The sequence below is a fragment of the Macrobrachium nipponense genome, chromosome 41, assembly GCF_015104395.2.
Source record: "Macrobrachium nipponense isolate FS-2020 chromosome 41, ASM1510439v2, whole genome shotgun sequence".
NCBI lineage: Eukaryota > Metazoa > Arthropoda > Malacostraca > Decapoda > Palaemonidae > Macrobrachium > Macrobrachium nipponense.
The window spans coordinates 11,793,265-11,812,304 of record NC_061102.1 but is presented as its reverse complement, the minus strand read 5'-3'; the positions used below and the strand labels follow the sequence as shown (position 1 = coordinate 11,812,304).

General features: G+C 44.6%; 1 protein-coding gene across 4 annotated transcripts in view; it reads left to right on the top strand.

The window, feature by feature from the left end:
* LOC135212505 (syntaxin-1A-like) overlaps positions 1-19,040 on the top strand; it is a 397,641-nt gene that overhangs the window by 331,461 nt on the left and 47,140 nt on the right. For all 4 annotated transcript variants that reach the window (XM_064246004.1, XM_064246005.1, XM_064246003.1 and 1 more), the window contains one exon: positions 15,115-15,240. In XM_064246004.1, the coding sequence (XP_064102074.1) occupies positions 15,115-15,240 (126 nt within the window). The remainder of the gene's footprint in view (positions 1-15,114; positions 15,241-19,040) is intronic.

Sequence of the window (19,040 nt, the reverse complement as noted above, 5' to 3'; positions counted from 1 at the left end):
GCCCTGGAGGAGAGATCTACTCAAACAGCCCCACTTTGAAAGATATCACCAAAACCTCTCCGCTCTGGGTCTGACTGCGTTCTGACTATCGAAAAGTTGGCCAGAGCGAGAGGTTTTTCTAAAACAGCTGCAAAAGCAATCGCCAACGCAAGGAGGGCTTCACCGAGAGCTGTTCACCAGTCGAAGTGGGCTTCCTTCAGGGCATGGTGTAGAAAGGAGGGAATTTCCTCTTCCACTACCTCTGTGAGCCATATAGCCGATTTCCTGCTATTCTTAAGGAATGTGCAGAAGTTGGCAGTCCCTACCATCAAGGGATATAAAAGTATGCTGTCAGCAGTCTTTCGGCACAGAGGCCTAGACCTTACTGACAACAGAGATCTTCACGATCTCTTGAGATCGTTCGAAACGACTAAGATACCTCAGGCGAGGCCTCTTTCCTGGAACTTAGATTTGGTTCTAAGACTTTTGATGTCGAGTCCTTTCGAGCCTCTCCATGCAACGTCTCTTCGGAACTTGACAAAGAAGGCTCTTTTCCTAACTGCTCTGGCGACGGCGAAGAGAGTTAGCAAAATTCAAGCCATTAGTAAACAGGTGGGCTTCAAAGGTGACAACGCTGTCTGCTCTTTGAGTCCCACGTTCTTGGCGAAAAACGAGAACCCGTCTAACCCTTGGCCCAAGAGCTTCGAGATAAAGGGTATGACGAACCTTGTGGGCCAAGAACCTGAGAGAGTCCTGTGCCCTGTCCGGGCTCTCAAGTTTTACGTTCGCAAGACGAAGGAAGTACGAGGTCCCTCAGATAATCTGTGGTGCTCTGTGAAGAGACCCGATTTACCATTATCCAAGAATGCTTTGGCTTTCTTTCTGAGAGACATTATAAAAGAGGCTCATTCATCTTGCCAGAAGACTGATTTGAGCCTCTTGCGAGTGAAAGCTCACGAGGTCAGAGCTGTCGCAACCTCGCTTGCCTTCCAAAAGAACATGTCAATCAAGGACATCCTTGATGCCACCTTTTGGAGGAGCAATTCTGTATTCGCTTCACACTATTTAAGAGATGTGAGAACGATATACGAGGACTGTTGATCTCTTGGACCATACGTTTCTGCAGACACAATTTTGGGGGCTGGAGGTAGCTCTTTTCCTATCCCTTAGTTAAGAGTTAGGTTAGTTTTTAAAATGTTTTGTGTTTTTGGTTGTTGGTGAGATCTTTTGTGAAGATCTTCCATTCATTAGGTTAGTTTTCAGGGGGTTTTGTCTAGTTGGTCAGATGGTGGTCAGTTGCTTCATAGCCCTCATATGTATGGTTCGATGGTCTAGTCATGTTGTGGGCACGCCCCGTTGACAGAGCATCCAGAGCGCACCAGCACTACAGGTCTCTACCTTGCTGGCAACTCTGATTAAGCAGAAGCAGGCTTAGGTGACAGTAATCACGAAGTCAGCTATGCTAACCGGTGAGGAACCAAGATGTATATCATCTACTTAATTTAGTTTCCTAAAATCCTATTCTGTCTCTTCCCACCATCCGAAGGTGGGATTCAGCTATATATATATCTGTCAGGTAAGTTTCATGAACAAAATTTATTTTTATAATACAATTAAGTTTGTTCATACTTACCTGGCAGATATATATAATTAAGTGCCCAACCACCTCCCCTCAGCCCTCTTGATTTGAGACTGCCTTGACGAAGTTATGCATTTTCAGCTGACTGCTGAAAATGCATAGCGGGCAAGAGGGCTTTCGAACTGGGAGAAATATCTCCCAGTTCGAATCCAAAAGTCTCAATTTTCCTCTTACTTAAATTTGTTTCCTCTCTTCTACTATCTTTAACTCAGTTGCTCAACCTAGCTGTCCCCCCCTTCTTCACTAAAACCTTCTTATGGGTTGGGCAGGGGCTGGGCTCTTGCGCATTGGCTCTTTCTTGATCCAAATGGCAGAGACTGTAGAGGTTTGGTCCGCCTCTCGAGTATGTTTGGACCCTGAGGATGTTGATATGATTTCATAGCAATATCCATCGGGGCGGAACTACCTATGGGGGACTTGCCTGCGGAATCCGGGGAGATATAGTCTCTACGGTAGGACTCTCGGCATTCTTTCCGGTGTGCCCTCTATTGTAACATGAATGGGGATGATTGCATACTAGTTATGCCCTCAGTCCTATCAAGCGGGTTTTGCTTACACTTGAGCCACTCATGTTATGGTAGAGCTATCCCTTCGGGGTAGGGTAGGGAGTGGACATATGGGAGTCAGTCTCTGCTGAGTGTCTTTGGTGAGAGAGGGGTTGATGGGGGGGGCCTGGTTTTCTGCCTGATTTGCAGTAGGTTTTTCAAATTTCTGCTTAAGGATTAATGAATAACGACCCTATGATAAACTCCCCCGGACAATGCGACCTCCTGACACTACCCTCCTCTTCGACCTCTGGCACGGACAAGGACAATCCTATAGAAAATTCAATTGTACAGAAGACGAACCCATGGCAAGACCTTGGATGTGGCTATGGAAAGTTCTAGTAGTGGTGAGAGAATCCTTTATGTGATTCTCTCTCCTCAGATTTAAATTGTGTTGCATTTATGAAATGTTTGGAAGATATGGTAAAATTAAAGTTATTAAGTATTGTGAAACTGAAGATTTTGCATATTGGAGGGTTTGGATTGAGTTTACTACTCATAAGAATGCCATGAATGCTTTCAAGTGTTCACATAAGGAAAAATTAAAGTGTGTATTAATACATAAAATGCCCCAGAATATTGAAGTAGATTCCTTTTATCCAGCTAGAGTCAGTCAGGAAACTTCAGATGGGAAACGTAAGGTGAGGACACCTCTACCTGCCCAGGTGGCTGATTGTTTCAACAAAATCAGACTTTTGTAATCTTTTCCACTTCAGGAAAACATTTAAGAACATTGGTAGGAGCAATGACCAACTCAGATATTACTAGATTTGGAAAGAACAGTTTTTTGGTCCATGCAAAGTCTTATAGACAAGGCCACATGATCTCTAAACTGAAAAATACTAATATGATAAAAGAGGTCAAACCACACTATAGTTTTAGTTATGCTAAGGGAGTGGTTTTTAGTCAAGACCTATATGAACTGTCTGACGAGGAATTGCTGGAAATGTGTGATGATAAAGTGTGGAAGATTTTCAAGGTTCCAAGGTCAAGAATGATTATTTTCACTTTCACTAATGATGAAGTTCCTGATTATGTATATGTTGACAAGGAGAGATTTCATGTTAGACCTTTTAAGCATAGACCACTCCAATGCTTCATATGTTTTGGATATGGCCACTCGTCAAAGGTGTGTACTCGAAACCAGTTATGTGCTGCCTGCTCTTTACAAAAGCATGAAGGCGAATGTTCTAATCCAATATTATGTATAAATTGTAAGGGAAATCATAATGCAAGGCATAAGGAATGTGAGTCATTTAAAAAAGAAGTGGCAGCCATAGAGAAAGCTCATGCTGAACATCTAAGTATTGGCCTGGCAAAAAGACTTTTGTTCCCAAGACCTCAATATAGTGATGTAGTGAAAATTGGAAAATCGAATAAAAATGATCAAAACTAGGATGCCAACTTCAAAGCCAAAGCTTCAGCTATCCCCTTCTGAGCTCGAAGTACGTTCAGCATCTCCGCCTTCACCCAAGAAGGCCCCTTTGTCCCCTCCCGATGGGCCTCCTCTGGGCTTCTGGGAGGTCTCTCGGGCTTCTGATGTAGAAGCCTCACAGGCAGCTTCACTGCCTGATCTGGGTATGTCCCAGAATGACACCTTGATCAGTGCCCTCATAAGGCTCAGGTGCACGCTGCAGAGACGGTGCCTCTTAGAAATAAGAGACCCCGCACTCCTTCATCATCTCCACCTATATCCCACACCATAGTATGGGTTCCCAAGAGAGGAAATAGCAGGTCTCTGAGGATCTGCCAAGTTCTTCTATGAAACAAAAACCAAGACCAAGTCTTTCCAGACCAGCCCAATCCAAGTCCAAAAAGTAAAAAAAAAAAAAATAATAGTAAATAATGGCTCTATGTCAGTGGAACATACGAGGTTTCCATTCAAACAGAGAACAGGTCCGGGTCCTTTTCAAGGAGCATAATTTAGCTGCCCTTTGTTTGCAAGAGACTAAACTTGGTAATGTTTCTCCTAACTGTAGACAGAACTTTATTTTTCACAGATCTCCACCACCTGTAGGTGAACATGCTCATGGTGGTACATGTATTATTGCGGCCAAGTCATTACCACAAAAAGTTATCAAATTAGACTCCATACTGCAAGCTTGTGCAACACAGATTTTCATCAATAAATGGGTCACTCTGTGCTCTCTTTATCTAGAACCTGGCCTAGAAACTCGATTGGTGGACAGAGCTGGCAATCCAGACAATTAGAGGTTGAAGATTTGCAATCACTTTTAGACCAACTACCTCAGCCTTTCATTCTGATGGGGGATTTTAATGTAAAACATACTTTGTGGGGGGAAGGTAGGTGTGATCACCGTGGACTTATAATTGAAAGATTAATAGATTGCAATGATGTAGTTTTAATGAACAACGGTTCTCCTACAAGGTTTGATGTAGCCCATAACTCTAGTTCAGCAATTGATCTTACAAAATGTTTGTCGTCATTACGATTAGATTATAAGTGGTCAGTGGATGAAAATCTCTATGAAGCGACCACTATCCCATCCATCTTAAGTATGTACAAAATATACCCTCCCCATCTTTACCCAAGTGGAAGATAAAGGAGGCAGATTGGCAGCTGTATGAAAAATCTACCCAAGTCAATCGTAAGGCCAATGAATTTCCTTGCCCTCAAGCTGCCATACGAATATCTTGCTAGTATAATGATTGGAGGGGCAATGATGTCAATTCCTAAAACATCAGGGAAACCCCGTCGTCCACTGGTACCTTGGTGGAATAGTAAATGTGCCTTGAGTAGGAAAATTGCAAGAGCCAGTTACAAGCGATATCGAAGGCGTCCTGTCTTAGTAATAGAATAATATACAAGAGAAACCTCGCCAAACAAAAGCAAGTCTTTAAAGAAGCAAGGAGGGAATCCTTCATCAAGTACATATCAGAATTAAAGTATAACTCGCCACTTTCTCTGGTTTGGGATAGAATCCGTAAATTACTAGGGAAATTTTCCCCTTCCCCTTTACCGATTTTGAAAATCAACTTGGTAGTTATATCGGATGCAAGAGAGGTGGCAGAGGCTTTTGCTCGGCACTTTTCCAGCATTTCAAGCCCCAGTCACTACTCCCCTGAATTTCGCAATATTAGAAACATGACTATAGTTAATCCGCCTGTTTGTTCTAACTCTGAGGCATATAACTTTCCATTTAGTATTGTCGAATTCGAATATGCCTTATCTTTGTCCTCTCCAACATCACCTGGAGAAGATGATATTATTTATGCCATGATTTCTCATTTACCTCTGGAGTCAAAAAAATTCTTTGTCGATGTTTTAAATGAATTCTGGTGCTCAGGGACTTCATACAAGTTGAAAGGAAAAAAACTCTGTCATAGTTCCTTTTTTAAAACCCGGAAAGGACCCTAGTCATCCCAAAAGTTATAGGCCTATTGCTCTTACCAGCTGTGTCTTCAAGATTTACGAACGAATGGTGAATTTTCGTCTGATATGGTTATTAGAAACAAAGAGCCTGTTGTCGAAGAGGCAATTTGGCTTCCGCAAGAATCGTAGTACTTTGGATCCCTTATTGTGTCTCACACGTGAGATTCAGAATGCTTTTGCTGTCCAAAATCAAACCATTGCAGTGTTCTTTGATCTGGAAAAAGCGTTTGATACTACCTGGAGGGCAGGTATTTTAATGCAGCTGGTTTGGAATGGCGTATTGGTGGCAATATGTTTAATTTTGCCAAAGACTTCCTGTCTGACCGGTACCTTAAAGTTAGAATTGGGTCTACCTTCTCATCAGAGTATCTTCAGGAAGAAGGCATTCCACAGGGGAGTGTGCTTAGTCCAACCTTTTTTAATATTGCCATTAACGGTTTACTTGAACATCTCCCTGTTGGAGTAACTGGTCAAGCATTCGCGGATGATATTGTTATTTTGTTTAGTAGAGCTACTGCAGTTGAAGCTTGTACTAAAATTCAGATTGCAATTAATGCTGCTACTACCTGGGCTAATAGTAAAGGTTTCAAATTTTCTGCTGAGAAAACTAAAGCTATACGTTTTTGTAGAACACGTAGAAGGGAAGAGATTCCAACCTTATTTTTAGAAGGTTCTATTTTGTTGTATGAAGATGAAGTCAAATATTTAGGAATTATTTTTGACAAAAAATTGACTTTTGCTGAACATATAAATGAGACTGCAGTTAATGTTAAACAACGGTGCAATATTCTTAAAGTTGTTAGTAACCTGAATTTTGGAGCTGACCGTACTACTTTATTAAGAATTTATCAGGCCCTATGCTTGAGTAAGATTGATTATGGATCTCAGATTTATGGCTCGGCATGTAAGACCTTGTTAGGCAAGCTGGATGTAGTACACAATATGGCATTGCGTATTTGTACAGGTGCTTTTAAAACTTCTCCTGTTGAGAGCCTTTATGTAGATTCTGGTTTTCCTCCTCTCTTCATTCGGAGGGAGGAACAGGGTCTCCGATATTTGTCACGAGCACTAACCTCTCAGTCTAATCCAAATTTTAAGTATATAAAACATCCTGTTGACAGAGCACCAACTAAACCTACATTACCTAAGCCCCTTGAAGTTAGATTAAACATCAGTGCGAGAGAGGTAGGCCTTATTCCTCCACTGGTTATGGAAACAACATTTTCTAAATTCCCTCCATGGTGTAGGCCTCCTTTAGATATTTGCCAAATTAGAGACAACAAAAAGATCAGCTCAAGTGTTCAGCTTAAAAGTAGCTTCTTGGCCCATGTTTCTGAGCATAGTAACTCGATTGCTGTATATACAGATGGGTCAAAATCAGCAAATGGAGTTGGATGTTCTGTCATCATCGGTGAGAGAACAATTAAAAAAAGCCTCCCTATTAACTTCTCAATTTTTAATGCTGAGATTTATGCTATTTATAGTGTTTTAAAATTTATTTTTAGTACAGGTAGCACTGGGGACTCATATATTATTTATTGTGATTCCCAGAGTTCTCTATCTGCACTACAGAAGTTGATGCCATCTAATCAACTCATTCAAGAGGTGCAGGATTGGCTGGTCCTCCTGCATTCTCGAAAACACAGTGTGAAGTTTTGTTGGGTTCCCTCGCATGTGGGAATTCGTGGTAATGAGCTGGCTGATACAGCCGCTAAGCAGGCAGCTTCCTCCCGGGCTTCCCACTCTGTGAGGGTTCCCTGTGAAGATTTTAAACTTTTTATTAAATCATTTTGTAGGACTAAGTGGCAGAATCACTGGTCCAACTTGAATAGTAATTTAAAGCTGAAATTGATCAGACCTTCTGTTCATCCCTGGTCCCCTTCTGTTGGGATGGATAGAAGATCTAGTATAGTTTTAACACGCCTGCGTATAGGGCATACTTTTTTAACTCACCGGTATCTTTTAACTAGTGGAGCAGAGAGGCAGGTTCCTCAATGCTCCAATTGTAATGTTGGCATTACAGTGAGGCATATATTTGTTGACTGTCGTCTTTATTTTAATCATAGACGTCGGTTTGGTTTCACCAACAAACCTTTGTCAGATATTTTAGGAGAGGGTGCTCCCACAGAGGAGATTTTTAAATTTCTTAAGGAAATCCATTTGTTTTATGATATTTAATTGAGTATTTTAATTTGAATTTGGTTTTAATCATTTGATTTAATTATATAAGTGTATCTTCTATTAGTAAATATATCCCGTTGATATATATGCGCTGAATGGCCTTTGGCTCCGGCGCGTGGCAAATGGCCACAAATTTTATAAATTCAATTCAATTCAATTCAACCTCCCCTCAGGAGACAGTGGCACTGAGAAAATATGAATAGAAAATGGGAATGGTTCCTGATATCCGCCTCCCAGCGGCGGGAATGGGTACTACCACCTGGCCGCCCACTGCGTGTGCCGCGAGTTTTGAAATTCTGTCGGACTTCAGAAAATACAGCTATATATATCTGCCAGGTAAGTATGAACAAACTTAATTGTATTATAACTATAACATTTTTATACATTCAACTTACCTGTCAGATATATACTTAGCTATAGACTCCGTCGTCCCCGACAGAAATTCGAATTTCGCGGCACACGCTGCAGGTAGGTCAGGTGATCTACCGTCCTGCTGCTGGGTGGCAGGAATAGGAACCATTCCCGTTTCTATCAGATTTTCTCTGTCGCCCATGTTGTAAACACGTTTTCGGTACCTCCTGACTTGATTTTCGTTTTTCATCGCCATCGATCTTCTGGGCTGTCTTTTGCAGGGAAGTACTGGGTCTTTGGTTTGGCATAGGCTTTTAGTAACTTTTTAATGAATTTGATTTCGAATTTTCGAAGAAAAATTTTATGTGAAACTACCAAATTTTTCGGCAGACACTCACATATTTTGCAATAAAAAGAAATATTAATATTTATTCACTAATACGTGTAATAAGTGTTTAAAAACTTGATTGAGGAAATATAAACACTAACATCCTACTCAAGGAAGTCAGAAAGCATATGACTAAAACACTTCCTTTAAAAGCTTTAATAAGTATCGTGCTAACGAGTAGTTAGAGTATTTACAATACTAGTAGTTGTTGCATCCTCATCACATTCTTACCTCACAGAAACTACAAATTCATCCTGTGCAAATTTGAAGAATAAATCGAGGGAGCTCAAAATGCGAGCTCTTAAAACAGGTAAGAAGTGAATGTAGTGTTTTCAATAGAGGGTGCATTCTGATCGGCTCTGTCTCGCTCCCAGGCCTAGACCTCTTCCAAGCTCCCAAGCCCAGAGGAGAAGGAATGTCAAAAGCCGTACGGAGGTTTCAGAGAATCCCCACCGGTCAGGCATCCCCTCGGCAGGATCTGTAGTAACATCCCAGACTGCCAAGGATAGCCATTGGAAAGGCATCCTCAAATAGTGGAGGGTGCGTCTGGTCAGCTCCGTCTCGCTCCCAGACCTAGACCTCTTCCAAGCTCCCAGGCTCAGAGGAGAAGGAATGTCGAAAGCCTTACGGAGGTTACGGAGAATCCCCACCGATTAGACGTCCCCTCGGCAGGATGTAGAGCATCCCAGATTGCCAAGGATCGCCATTGCAAAGGCATCCTTTAGAAAGTGCGTCTCTTCTTCCTATTCTTCATCTTGCATCCAAAAAGACAAAGAATGGGCATGATTGGAGTTCGGACGTTCTATCGCGTTCTCTGGAAATTAAGAGAACCCTGAGCACCAACCAGAAGCGAAGCAGCAGCCAGGAGCCAGGAACCAACCATGAGCCAGGAGCCAACCGATGAGGCTCCAGCCAGGCGAGAAGCGCCAGCCAAGCGCGAGCCGCGTTCCAACAGCCAGACGCGAGCCGCGTTCCAGCAACCAGGCGCGAGCCGCGTTCCAACACCAGACGCGAGCCGCGTTCCAGCAGCCAGGCGCAAGGCGCCAGAGTTCCTGTCTGCTGATCCGCAATCTTCCAAGAAGCGTGAAAAGAGCCTTCTAAGCAAGTAGAGCCTAGCAGGCATAAGGATCTTTCCAGGCACATGGAACTTTCCAGGAGGCGCCAACCAGGCGCGAGGTGCCAACCAGGCGCGAGGCGCCAGCCAGGCTCTAAGCGCCAGCCAGGTGCAAGGTGCCTGCCAGGCGCGAGGCGCCGGCCGGGCGAGAGGCTCCAGCCAGGTGCAAGGCGCCAAATCAGGCGCAAAGCGCCAGCCAGGCATGAGGCGCCAGCCAGGCGCGAGGCGCCAGGTTATCCCGAATTGCCTTATGAGAGAGAGGGCAGCCTCGAGGCTTCTCTTTTTAGTATTTAGCAGAATTAGCCTTCTCCTGGCAAAGGCGCAAGATGTCGCACAGGCGGCCGTCGCTTTTGTCAGGATGATTCTGATACTGTGAGAAGCCCTTCTTCAATATTCAGAAGACTGTTGTAACAGACAGTTCCTCTCAGCGTGGACTCTCTCCTTCATTCATACTCTTCCCTCATTATGACGATGCAGGAGCTAAGGGAGTTTTTTCTTTATAAAAATCTCATCTATTCGGCGTTCGGGAATGACTGCGGAAAGGGAACATCATTCTTCCTTCCGTAAGCTCAAGATCTGAACAGGAATCCTGTCCCTCCCGCGATTTCTGTGGAAATCACGAAGACTTAACGAGTTCCTGAATTAACTTCCTTCCTTAGGAAGATATTAAACGTATTGTCAAGTAAGTGCATGACACATAATTGACAAAAAATTGTATACTCTTTGTATCTTAATGGGTTAGTTCTCATTGACAAAGATCTCAATACATCTTATTGCGTAAGCATATAAGCTCTCTTGGACAAGGTTCGGAGGAGCACTCATTCATTGATTAGAGACTCTTCCAGGTAATAGACGCGTAGAATACGTCCTTATGTCCAAGAGAATAGGAAGCTTGAGAGATTCTATTCGATCCTAGGTTCTCACTTGGGATCGCTCCGGCTAATACTAATTCGTTCTATTGACGAAAAGAATGAAGATAGTAAATTTCCATTCTCTCTGCTCGGTGAAGAAAGAATGTAGTAAAGAATTTGGTGTATAGGACTTCTGTATGATCAAGTCATATGCACATAACGTAGTTACCTCTATGGTTGGCAACTGAATTCCCTGTATCCTTCCAGGAGTTTCCTAGGTAAGTAATACGCTTAAAGGGTTTGTTATGACAACACCGACTCAGCTTCTGTCTTTACGAAGGTTGTTTCGCTTAAATATGCATTATTGAGAACTTCCTTAGACTCGATAATAATTTTTAATATTCCTTCATTGAATGGAGTAACTGGCAACTCAGGAAGTACGCCGAGACAGCGTTCGAAAGCTGCTGTCACTGTAGGCCAACACAGTACCATCTGGGTCTCGGTCATGAGCGGTTGGTTACATCTCTCTCTCCTACGGGATTGACTGGCTAACCGTATCTCTCCCATACAATCACGGACGTAGCCTCGAACGGATAGGTTTTGTAGGCAAACATGAATTACATTGTCTGCGTTTTACTAAGAAGCTTTCAATAGAAAGATTTCTCGCAACCTTTCAATGCTGTTTACCGCAATGTAACAGAATTATAGAGAATTCTAACGCGACAGAGCACACTATATTATATAATGCTCTCATGCTTACGAAAGCATAGCCGTATTACAGAATGGAGCATGTGCAGTGAGATGGATGAGTCTGATGGGAACCGTTTTCTTCGTGGCAGAAGTTTGTTTCCCTGAATGGACTATATTACGCCTATAAGTTTTTTCCTACCAAGAATGGAAATAACATATGAGAGGTTGCCGGGTACCATGGCAAGAGGTACAAAGGTTCTGGCACATACTCTAAAAGAATTACAAGCATTTTAGGTGACTTGATAATTACTCGATATAGCGAGTTGTTTACCGAGGTGTTCAGTAGCCTCTCTAACAGCAGGCTCGGTAACTTCACGATTCATTCCTGATTTCGTTCCCCGTCTACTGGAGGAGGGTTCGATTCCAAGGAGGGACGAAATGAAATTTTTAAATCAATTAGGCCAATTCCACAGCTCTCTCATATCTCAAGGATCATCGAGAATCTCTTTTTTCGCCCCTGTTCGCGTTAACAAGAGAGAACCTGTTTGGAACACAGACACAAACATAACGATCCTTAAGAGGTTCGCTGCACGATGTTGCACGCCCGTGAGAACCTTCTTGATCGACGATAAGAACTATTAACGTCTGTCTAATATTAGTTGGAAAGAGAGTTGTGGAAGCCTGCGAGACGTCTTCTTCATAGATCTCTTCACAATGTTGAAGACGAAGAGGCTTCTTCTAGACTGCTTCCTTATTCTCGATCCAAGAGCGGTAACAAGATACGCCATCCTTTAGTTTGAAAGGATAATAAACATTAGTCTTTTTTCCCCTATATATATATAAATTCTTAACAGATATATTAAGATAATTACTGGCGTCAGAGGAAGAGAGGATGATGCTTTTCGCCCCTTTTTGGCCTTCGAGAGGCTGGATTCACAGAGGTCACGTCCTTCTTACAGCACTTTTCTAAAGGCTTTCCCAAGAGAGTCCGTCTACTCTATCAGCCTCACTTAGAAAGGGACCTTAAGAACCTCTCCACTCTGAGTCTGTCAGACTGACGAGAAGTTGACATGAAAGAGAGGTTTTTCAAAGTGAATGACAAGTGTTATGGCCAAGACAAGAAGTGCTGCAGATCGTGCTGGGTTGAATGAGGAAACTGTCCTCTTCCGATACCTCTGTGATCTACATGACGGTTTTCTTCCCTTTCTGAGAGAAGAATCACCTTTGTATATTTCTGCTATCAAAGAATACAGTAGCAGGCTATACTCTGTCTCTGCAAATGGACTTAGAGATAGCAGAGGACTAAGATCTTCGGGATCTTATACGATACCTCAATACGACCAAGAGTAGGATATCATGTACTTCAAGTTGGGATCTTTTCGAGGCCCGCAGAGTCCTTGTTCCGACAAGTTGGAACCTCTCCTCATCAAGCTTCTTTCAGAAATTTTATGAGGGAATTCACTTTTTCTCTTGACCTTACCAACTACCAAGAGAACAAGGGAATTTTTGTGTTTTGGAATCTCGCATCAGATTCAATGCAGACTTGGCGATTGGTTCTTGCCAGCATACCATGTCTGGCAAAGAACTAAAACCCTTCTTATCCTGGCTGAGCTTTGAAGTCAAGGGGCTTTCCCAATGGATAAGGGAAGAAATAGAAGGGTCTATTTGCCCAGGCAGGGTACGTAAGTTTTATCTTCAGCAGAAGAAATGTCTTAACGTTTGCCTACAGAGTCGTTGGGATGCGATGAGGGCTCGAAACGCTTCCCAGAAGGTACTCAGAGGGACACGATAAGAGCTAAGAAAGCCTGGGTTCGCCCACTTTCGGCTCGGAGTCTCCTTCGACTTCCAGGCTCCTTCCCCTCCTTCGGGCAAGGAGAGGGAAGTTTCTGCAACGAGAAACCTCCTCAAAAGGTAGGAATAGATCTCATTTGCAACGGAAGTACTCACGAAGGATCCTCCTCGGAGGAAGACTCTTCTCTCATGTCCTGTTTAGTTATCCTATCGTCTACTGGATGTAACTGGCTACAAACGCCTCCCCTCGTCCGAGGCCAGAGGCTCAAGGTGGAAGAGTTCCTTCCACCCTTCTCCAGTCTCCTGATAAACTATTGTGGTTTGTTCAGGACCCTCGGGCAACGTAGTGCCAGCTAGGCGCCAGTTGCCAAACAGGCGAGAAACGCCAGAGGCAGACAGCTCAAATAAACGCTTTTATTGTCTGAAGCGGAGAAGGAGCGGGCCTCCTACCTGGCGCAGATGCGCCAGAGGCGCACAGATCGGACAGATCGGACAGATGAGAGTGTCCAGTGTGGACATCGCCAACCAACCTCGAGACTCCAGCCAAGCTAGAAGCTCCAGCTAAGGGGGAGGAGCTAGCCGGGCGCCAGGGGTCAGAAACACCAGCCAGGCGCCAGAAACGCTTTCCAAGAGTAATGCGCCAGCCAGGCGCCAATCAGGCGCAAGGCGCCAGCCAGGCTCTAAGCGCCAGCCAGGCTCTAAGCGCCAGCCAGGCGCAAGGCACTAGCCAGGCACGAGGTGCCAAATCAGGCGCAAAGCGCCAGCCAGGCGTGAGACACCAGCCAGGCGAGAGGCGCCAGCCAGGCTTCATCCAGAAGAGATCTGTATCAAAGAACGCCCTGGTCTTCTTTGAGACAGTGTGATCTCCAAAGCCCTTGACAAGTGCCTTGATGATTCCTTCAAACAGCTGAGAATTAAAAACGCAGGAAGTGCGAGCTTTTGCGAATTCTTGTTCTTCCCATAACAATATGTCATAAAGGACATATGAGCTGTCACATAAGGGAGATGCAACTCTGTGTTGACTTCCCATTACCCGAAGGATGTCAAGATAACCTACGAGAAATCCTTCTCTCTTGGTTGATACGTGTCTACGGATACGTTACTGGGATAGGGAGCCGATACTGATCCTTAATTAGTGAGTTAAATTGTATTTAATCTTGTGTTTTTCTTTGGGTTGTTTGAAAGGAGTTAGGGGATAACTCTTCAATTTAAGCACTGTTAGGATCAGGTGATCGGGATCGGTGTTGTGCTCCTTAATTATGCCACTAGGCATAGGTGTATTGTCATGTAAGTGGATAAGACCCCATTGACAAAGGCCATCAGGCTCTGTCGTGTAAGTGGATAAGACCCCATTGACAGACCCACAAGAACTCTTAGCCATAGGTCACATCCTCGCTGTGGCTCTTGAGGCGAAGCAGATTCCTAGGCATTAGCCATGGAATCTTCTGCCTAAACAAGTAGGAACCAAGGTTTTATTTATTTATTACCTACAACGTATGTTGTTTACCTGTCTATTCAGTAATTAGCTGTCTCTTACCCTCCTCCAATGGTGTGAATCAGCTAAGTATATATCTGACAGGTAAGTTGAATGTATAAAAATGATATTGTTATGATACAATAAAGTTTTGTACATACTTACCTGGCAGATATATACTTAGCTATAGACTCCGTCGTCCCCGAAAGAAATTCGAATTTCGCGGCACACGCTGCAGGTAGGTCAGGTGATCTACCGTCCTGCCGCTGGGTGGCAGGAATAGGAACCATTCCCGTTTCTATCAGATTTTCTCTTCCACTTGTCTCCTGAGGGGAGGTTGGGTGGGCAATTAATTGTATATATCTGCCAGGTAAGTATGTACAAAACTTTATTGTATCATAACAATATCATTTTTCCTAACTATACAAACCTGAGGTCCTTTACACATAGTCCCACCTCATGCCACCCCTCACTCTGTTCCTGAGCCTAAACCAAAGTGGAATGCTTACCTCTAGTCAGGTGGGACTCCCGACCATCGGACAAGTAGTTACTACTGAACCACCTTGTTTGAAAGCTTACAACCAGTCCAGCTGCCGCTGTAAGTATATTCCATATGTAAAGGACCTCAGGTTTGTATAGTTAGGAAATATACAATTTACTACAAATTGTGATGTTTGATATACTGCACTACATCTTAGTTTTTTTTTTTTTTCACAGGATATGAAGGAAACAGTCATGGAATTGAGAAGTTTAATACATGAACATGACAACAGAGCTAAATTAGAAGATGGGTTTGCAAATTTAAAAACAGATGCAAGGAAAATCCGGGCGCAGCTGGAAGAGGTATAGACTCAAATTTCATTTTTTTATTTATTTTTTTCATACAATCAACTTACCTGTCAGATATATACATAGCTAAGACTCTGTCGTCCCCGACAGAAATTCAAATTTCGCGCCACTCGCTACAGGTAGGTCAGGTGATCTACCGGCCTGCCCTGGGTGGCAGGACTAGGAACCATTCCCGTTCTCTATCATATTTTCTCTGTCGCCGGTGGTATCAACATTGTTGTTATTACCTCCTGACTTAGATTCTTATTTCAACCTTTTGATCATTCGTTTCTCGGCTTTTTGGTGACGTATCTGGATCATGGTTTTTGGCATTCGCTATTGTGGACTGAATTTGGACTTGCTTTTCTCACTATGTCTGACTCAAATGTGAGTGTGAGAATGTGTGTGAATGTAGGCTGCAAGGTGAGGATACCGAAGGCTTCGGTTGATCCTCACACTGTATGTCGTAAATGTAGGGGGTTTGAATGTTCTTCTTCTAATACCTGTCATGAATGAGAGGGGTTGAATGCAGAAGAATGGAAGATTCTAACTTCTTATTTGAGGAAGTTAGAGAGGGATAGAGGAGTGTGAGTACAAGGCCTATTGAGCCTTTTATTGACCCTATCTCTAACCTTAATGATTTTGATTCTCCCTCTGTGTTGAATCATTCACAAGCTTTACTTTCAGAATCGGCCTCTTGAAATCGCCGATCTGAAGGCTACTATCTCTAAGATGAAGTCCAAAATGGCGGTCTTACAAGGTAAGGATAGTGAGAGTGAAGTGTTTAGTGAAGTGAGTGCTCCCAGTGTTGTGGAGGGGGCGTTTGATCGTCTCTGCGACGCTCCCAGGCCTAGACCGCTTCCAAGCTCCCATGCCCTGAGGAGAAGGAAAGTCAAAAGCCTTAAGGAGGTCGTGGGGAATCCCCAACGGTCAGACGTCCCTTCAGCAGGCTCTGTTTCGCTTCAGGCTGCTCAGGACCGCTTTAGAAAAAGCGTCCTGCGAGAGTGTTTCTGTTCCTCTCCCTCTCCTTCACCTAAACGAGGGTGGAAGGATTCGGACCTTTCCAGGCCCCTGAAAAGGCATTATAGAGAACCTGATTTGAATTCAAGCCCGGAGCGCTTCTCAGATGAAGCTCCCTCTTCAATCAAAAAGGCGAAGGTTGCGTCAACGTCTCCCTACATGGACGTAGGGGATCGCTCGCCTTCGAATTCTCTTTCTCCTCCCATTGAAGAAGACGTGGGAGAAGCTTCAAGGAAAATTCTTCTTGCTGTCCAAGAGCAGCTAGCCTCATTGGTGGGAGTTTTGGCTAGAGATCCTCCTTGTAAGAATGACGTTTCTCTTCCGATCAAGAAGTCTCGTCCTCTCTCCCCTGCCAAACGTGAGGCGTCTTTCAGACATGAAGCTTCGTCTTCCAAACAAGTAGAAGAAGATTTTCTGTCTAGATCGAGAGCGAGAAAGGCATATACCAGACGCGAAGCGCAAGACAAGACGCCAGCTAAACGTGAGGCGTCTTCCAGGCGCAAGGCGTCATACAGAGGCGTGGAATCAGCCAGACGCGAGACTCCAGCCAGGACTCATTCCGGACATGAAGCGTCATCTAAGCGCGAGGCGCCAGCCAGGACGCCAGTTGAGTGCGAGACGTCTTCCAGGCACGAGGCGTCATCCAGACGTGAAGAGTCAGCCAAGCGCGAGGCGTCAGCCAGGACGCTCGGCGGACGAGAGGTGTCATCCAAGCGCGAGGCGTCATCCTTTTATGAGGAACCGCCTAAGCGTGTGGCACCATCCAAGCGGGAAGCTTCTCACAAAGCTCAAACTTTTGTGAAGAGGAGAGATTATCACTCCCTTAGTCCCTCTCCTATCAGGAGTTTGTCTCCCCCAGAGGAAAGACGTCCTGATTTTTCGACGGAGTCTCCTCTAGACCCCGAGTTAGAGGAGAACTCAGGAGACGAGAATCGTGGAAGGGAAGGACTGTCAAGCTACAAAGTCTTGACAGCCCTGCTTCTTGAAGAATATGGAGACGCTTTAACCCCTGCCGCTCCTCCTTCTCCGCACTCTCTGTTTTCGAGCGCAAAGGCTAAGAAGTCTTCGTCTTTTCTTAGAATGAAACCCACCATTTCTATGAAGAGGGCTCTTCAGTCTTTGAATTCGTGGATGGATTCGAAGAAGGAGCTGGTCAGGACGGTCTTCTGCATGCCCCCAGCGAGACTCGCTGGAAAAAGGGGCATTTGGTATCAGACGGGAGAGAATATGGGCCTTTCTCTCCCGTCTTCGGCTGAAGCGGACTTTTCGACGTTAGTCGATGCGTCGAGAAGACAAGGTTTGAACTCTGCCCGTGTGACTTGGGGCATTTCAGAACTGGATCATCTCCTCAAGGGGCTCTTCCATGTATTGGAAGTTTTCAACTTCTTAGATTGGTCCCTTGGGGTGATGTCCAAGAAGGCGTATGACTCAGAAGGACTCGACCCAGAAGTTCTCCTTTGTATACTGTCGTGTATTGACAAGGCGGTACAAGATGGCTCTTTAGAAATCTCCTCTTTATTTGGAGTTGGAGCTGGACTTCTTAAGAAGAGGACAGTCTTCAGTGCTTTTTTGACCAAAGCGGTCTCCCTCGTTTCCTTCTCAGTTAGTGAAAGACATTTTTCCCGATCATTAATTGAGAAGGCGACACAAGACCTTCTTACCCAGTCATCAAGGAAGAAGAGACCTGCGACTGCGGTGGAAAAGAAAGGACCGAGTATGTCGGTTCAGCCCTTTCGAGGAGGCCCTACCTCCAGAGCACCCTCAAGAAGGAAGGCTCCTGAGAAGAGAGGTAGGTCTGCCTTCCGTCCCTTTAAAAAGGGTAAATGATGCTTCTCTCCTCCAAACACCAGTAGGTGCCAGGCTCTTAGAATTTGCGGAAGCCTGGGCACGTATAGGCACGCCTCATCTTTGCCATGATAAGGAAAGGATACCTTATACCTTTCCTCGACAGTCCTCCCCTAACGTCAACTCCGCGGGAACTGTCAGCCAAATACAGGGACCCTGTACTGAGGGATACTCTTCGACTGATGGTGGATCAGATGTGGGACAAGAGAGCGATAGAAGTAGCACTGGATCAAAACTCCCCGGGGTTTTACAATCGCCTTTTTCTGGTTGCAAAGGCCTTGGGGGGCTGGAGACCAGTACTGGACGTCAGCGCTCTGAACAAATTTGTTCAGAAGGAGAAGTTCTCCATGGAGACTTCGGCCTCAGTCCTTTCAGCTTTACGCCAAGGAGATTGGATGGTGTCTCTGGATCTCCAGGACGCCTATTTCCACATACCGATTCACCCTTCGTCGAAGAAGTACCTCAGTTTCATGGCGGAGGGAAGGATCTTTCAGTTCAGGGCCTTGTGTTTCGGCCTGTCCACAGCTCCTCAGGTCTTCACAAGCCTGATGAAGAATGTGGCAAGGTTTCTTCACCTAAAAGGGTGAATATCTCTCTCTATCTGGACGACTGGCTCATCAGGGTCAGATCAGAGAGACAGTGTTTGGAGGACCTTATTCTGACCATGAACTTGATCAAGTCGTTGGGATTACTCGTGAACCTCGAGAAGTCGCAGCTGACCCCCAGACAGAACTTAGTCTATCTGGGGATTCAGATGGATTCTCAGGGTTTTCGAGTATTTCCTTCGCAAGAGAGACTCGCAAGGGGCTTGGAGAAAGTCTCTCTCTTCTTAAGGAAAGAACGGACGTCGGCGAGGGAATGGTTAAGCCTTCTAGGAACCCTTTCCTCGCTCAAACAGTTCTTTCCTCTAGGAAGACTGCATATTCGTCCACTTCAATTCTTCCTCAAAA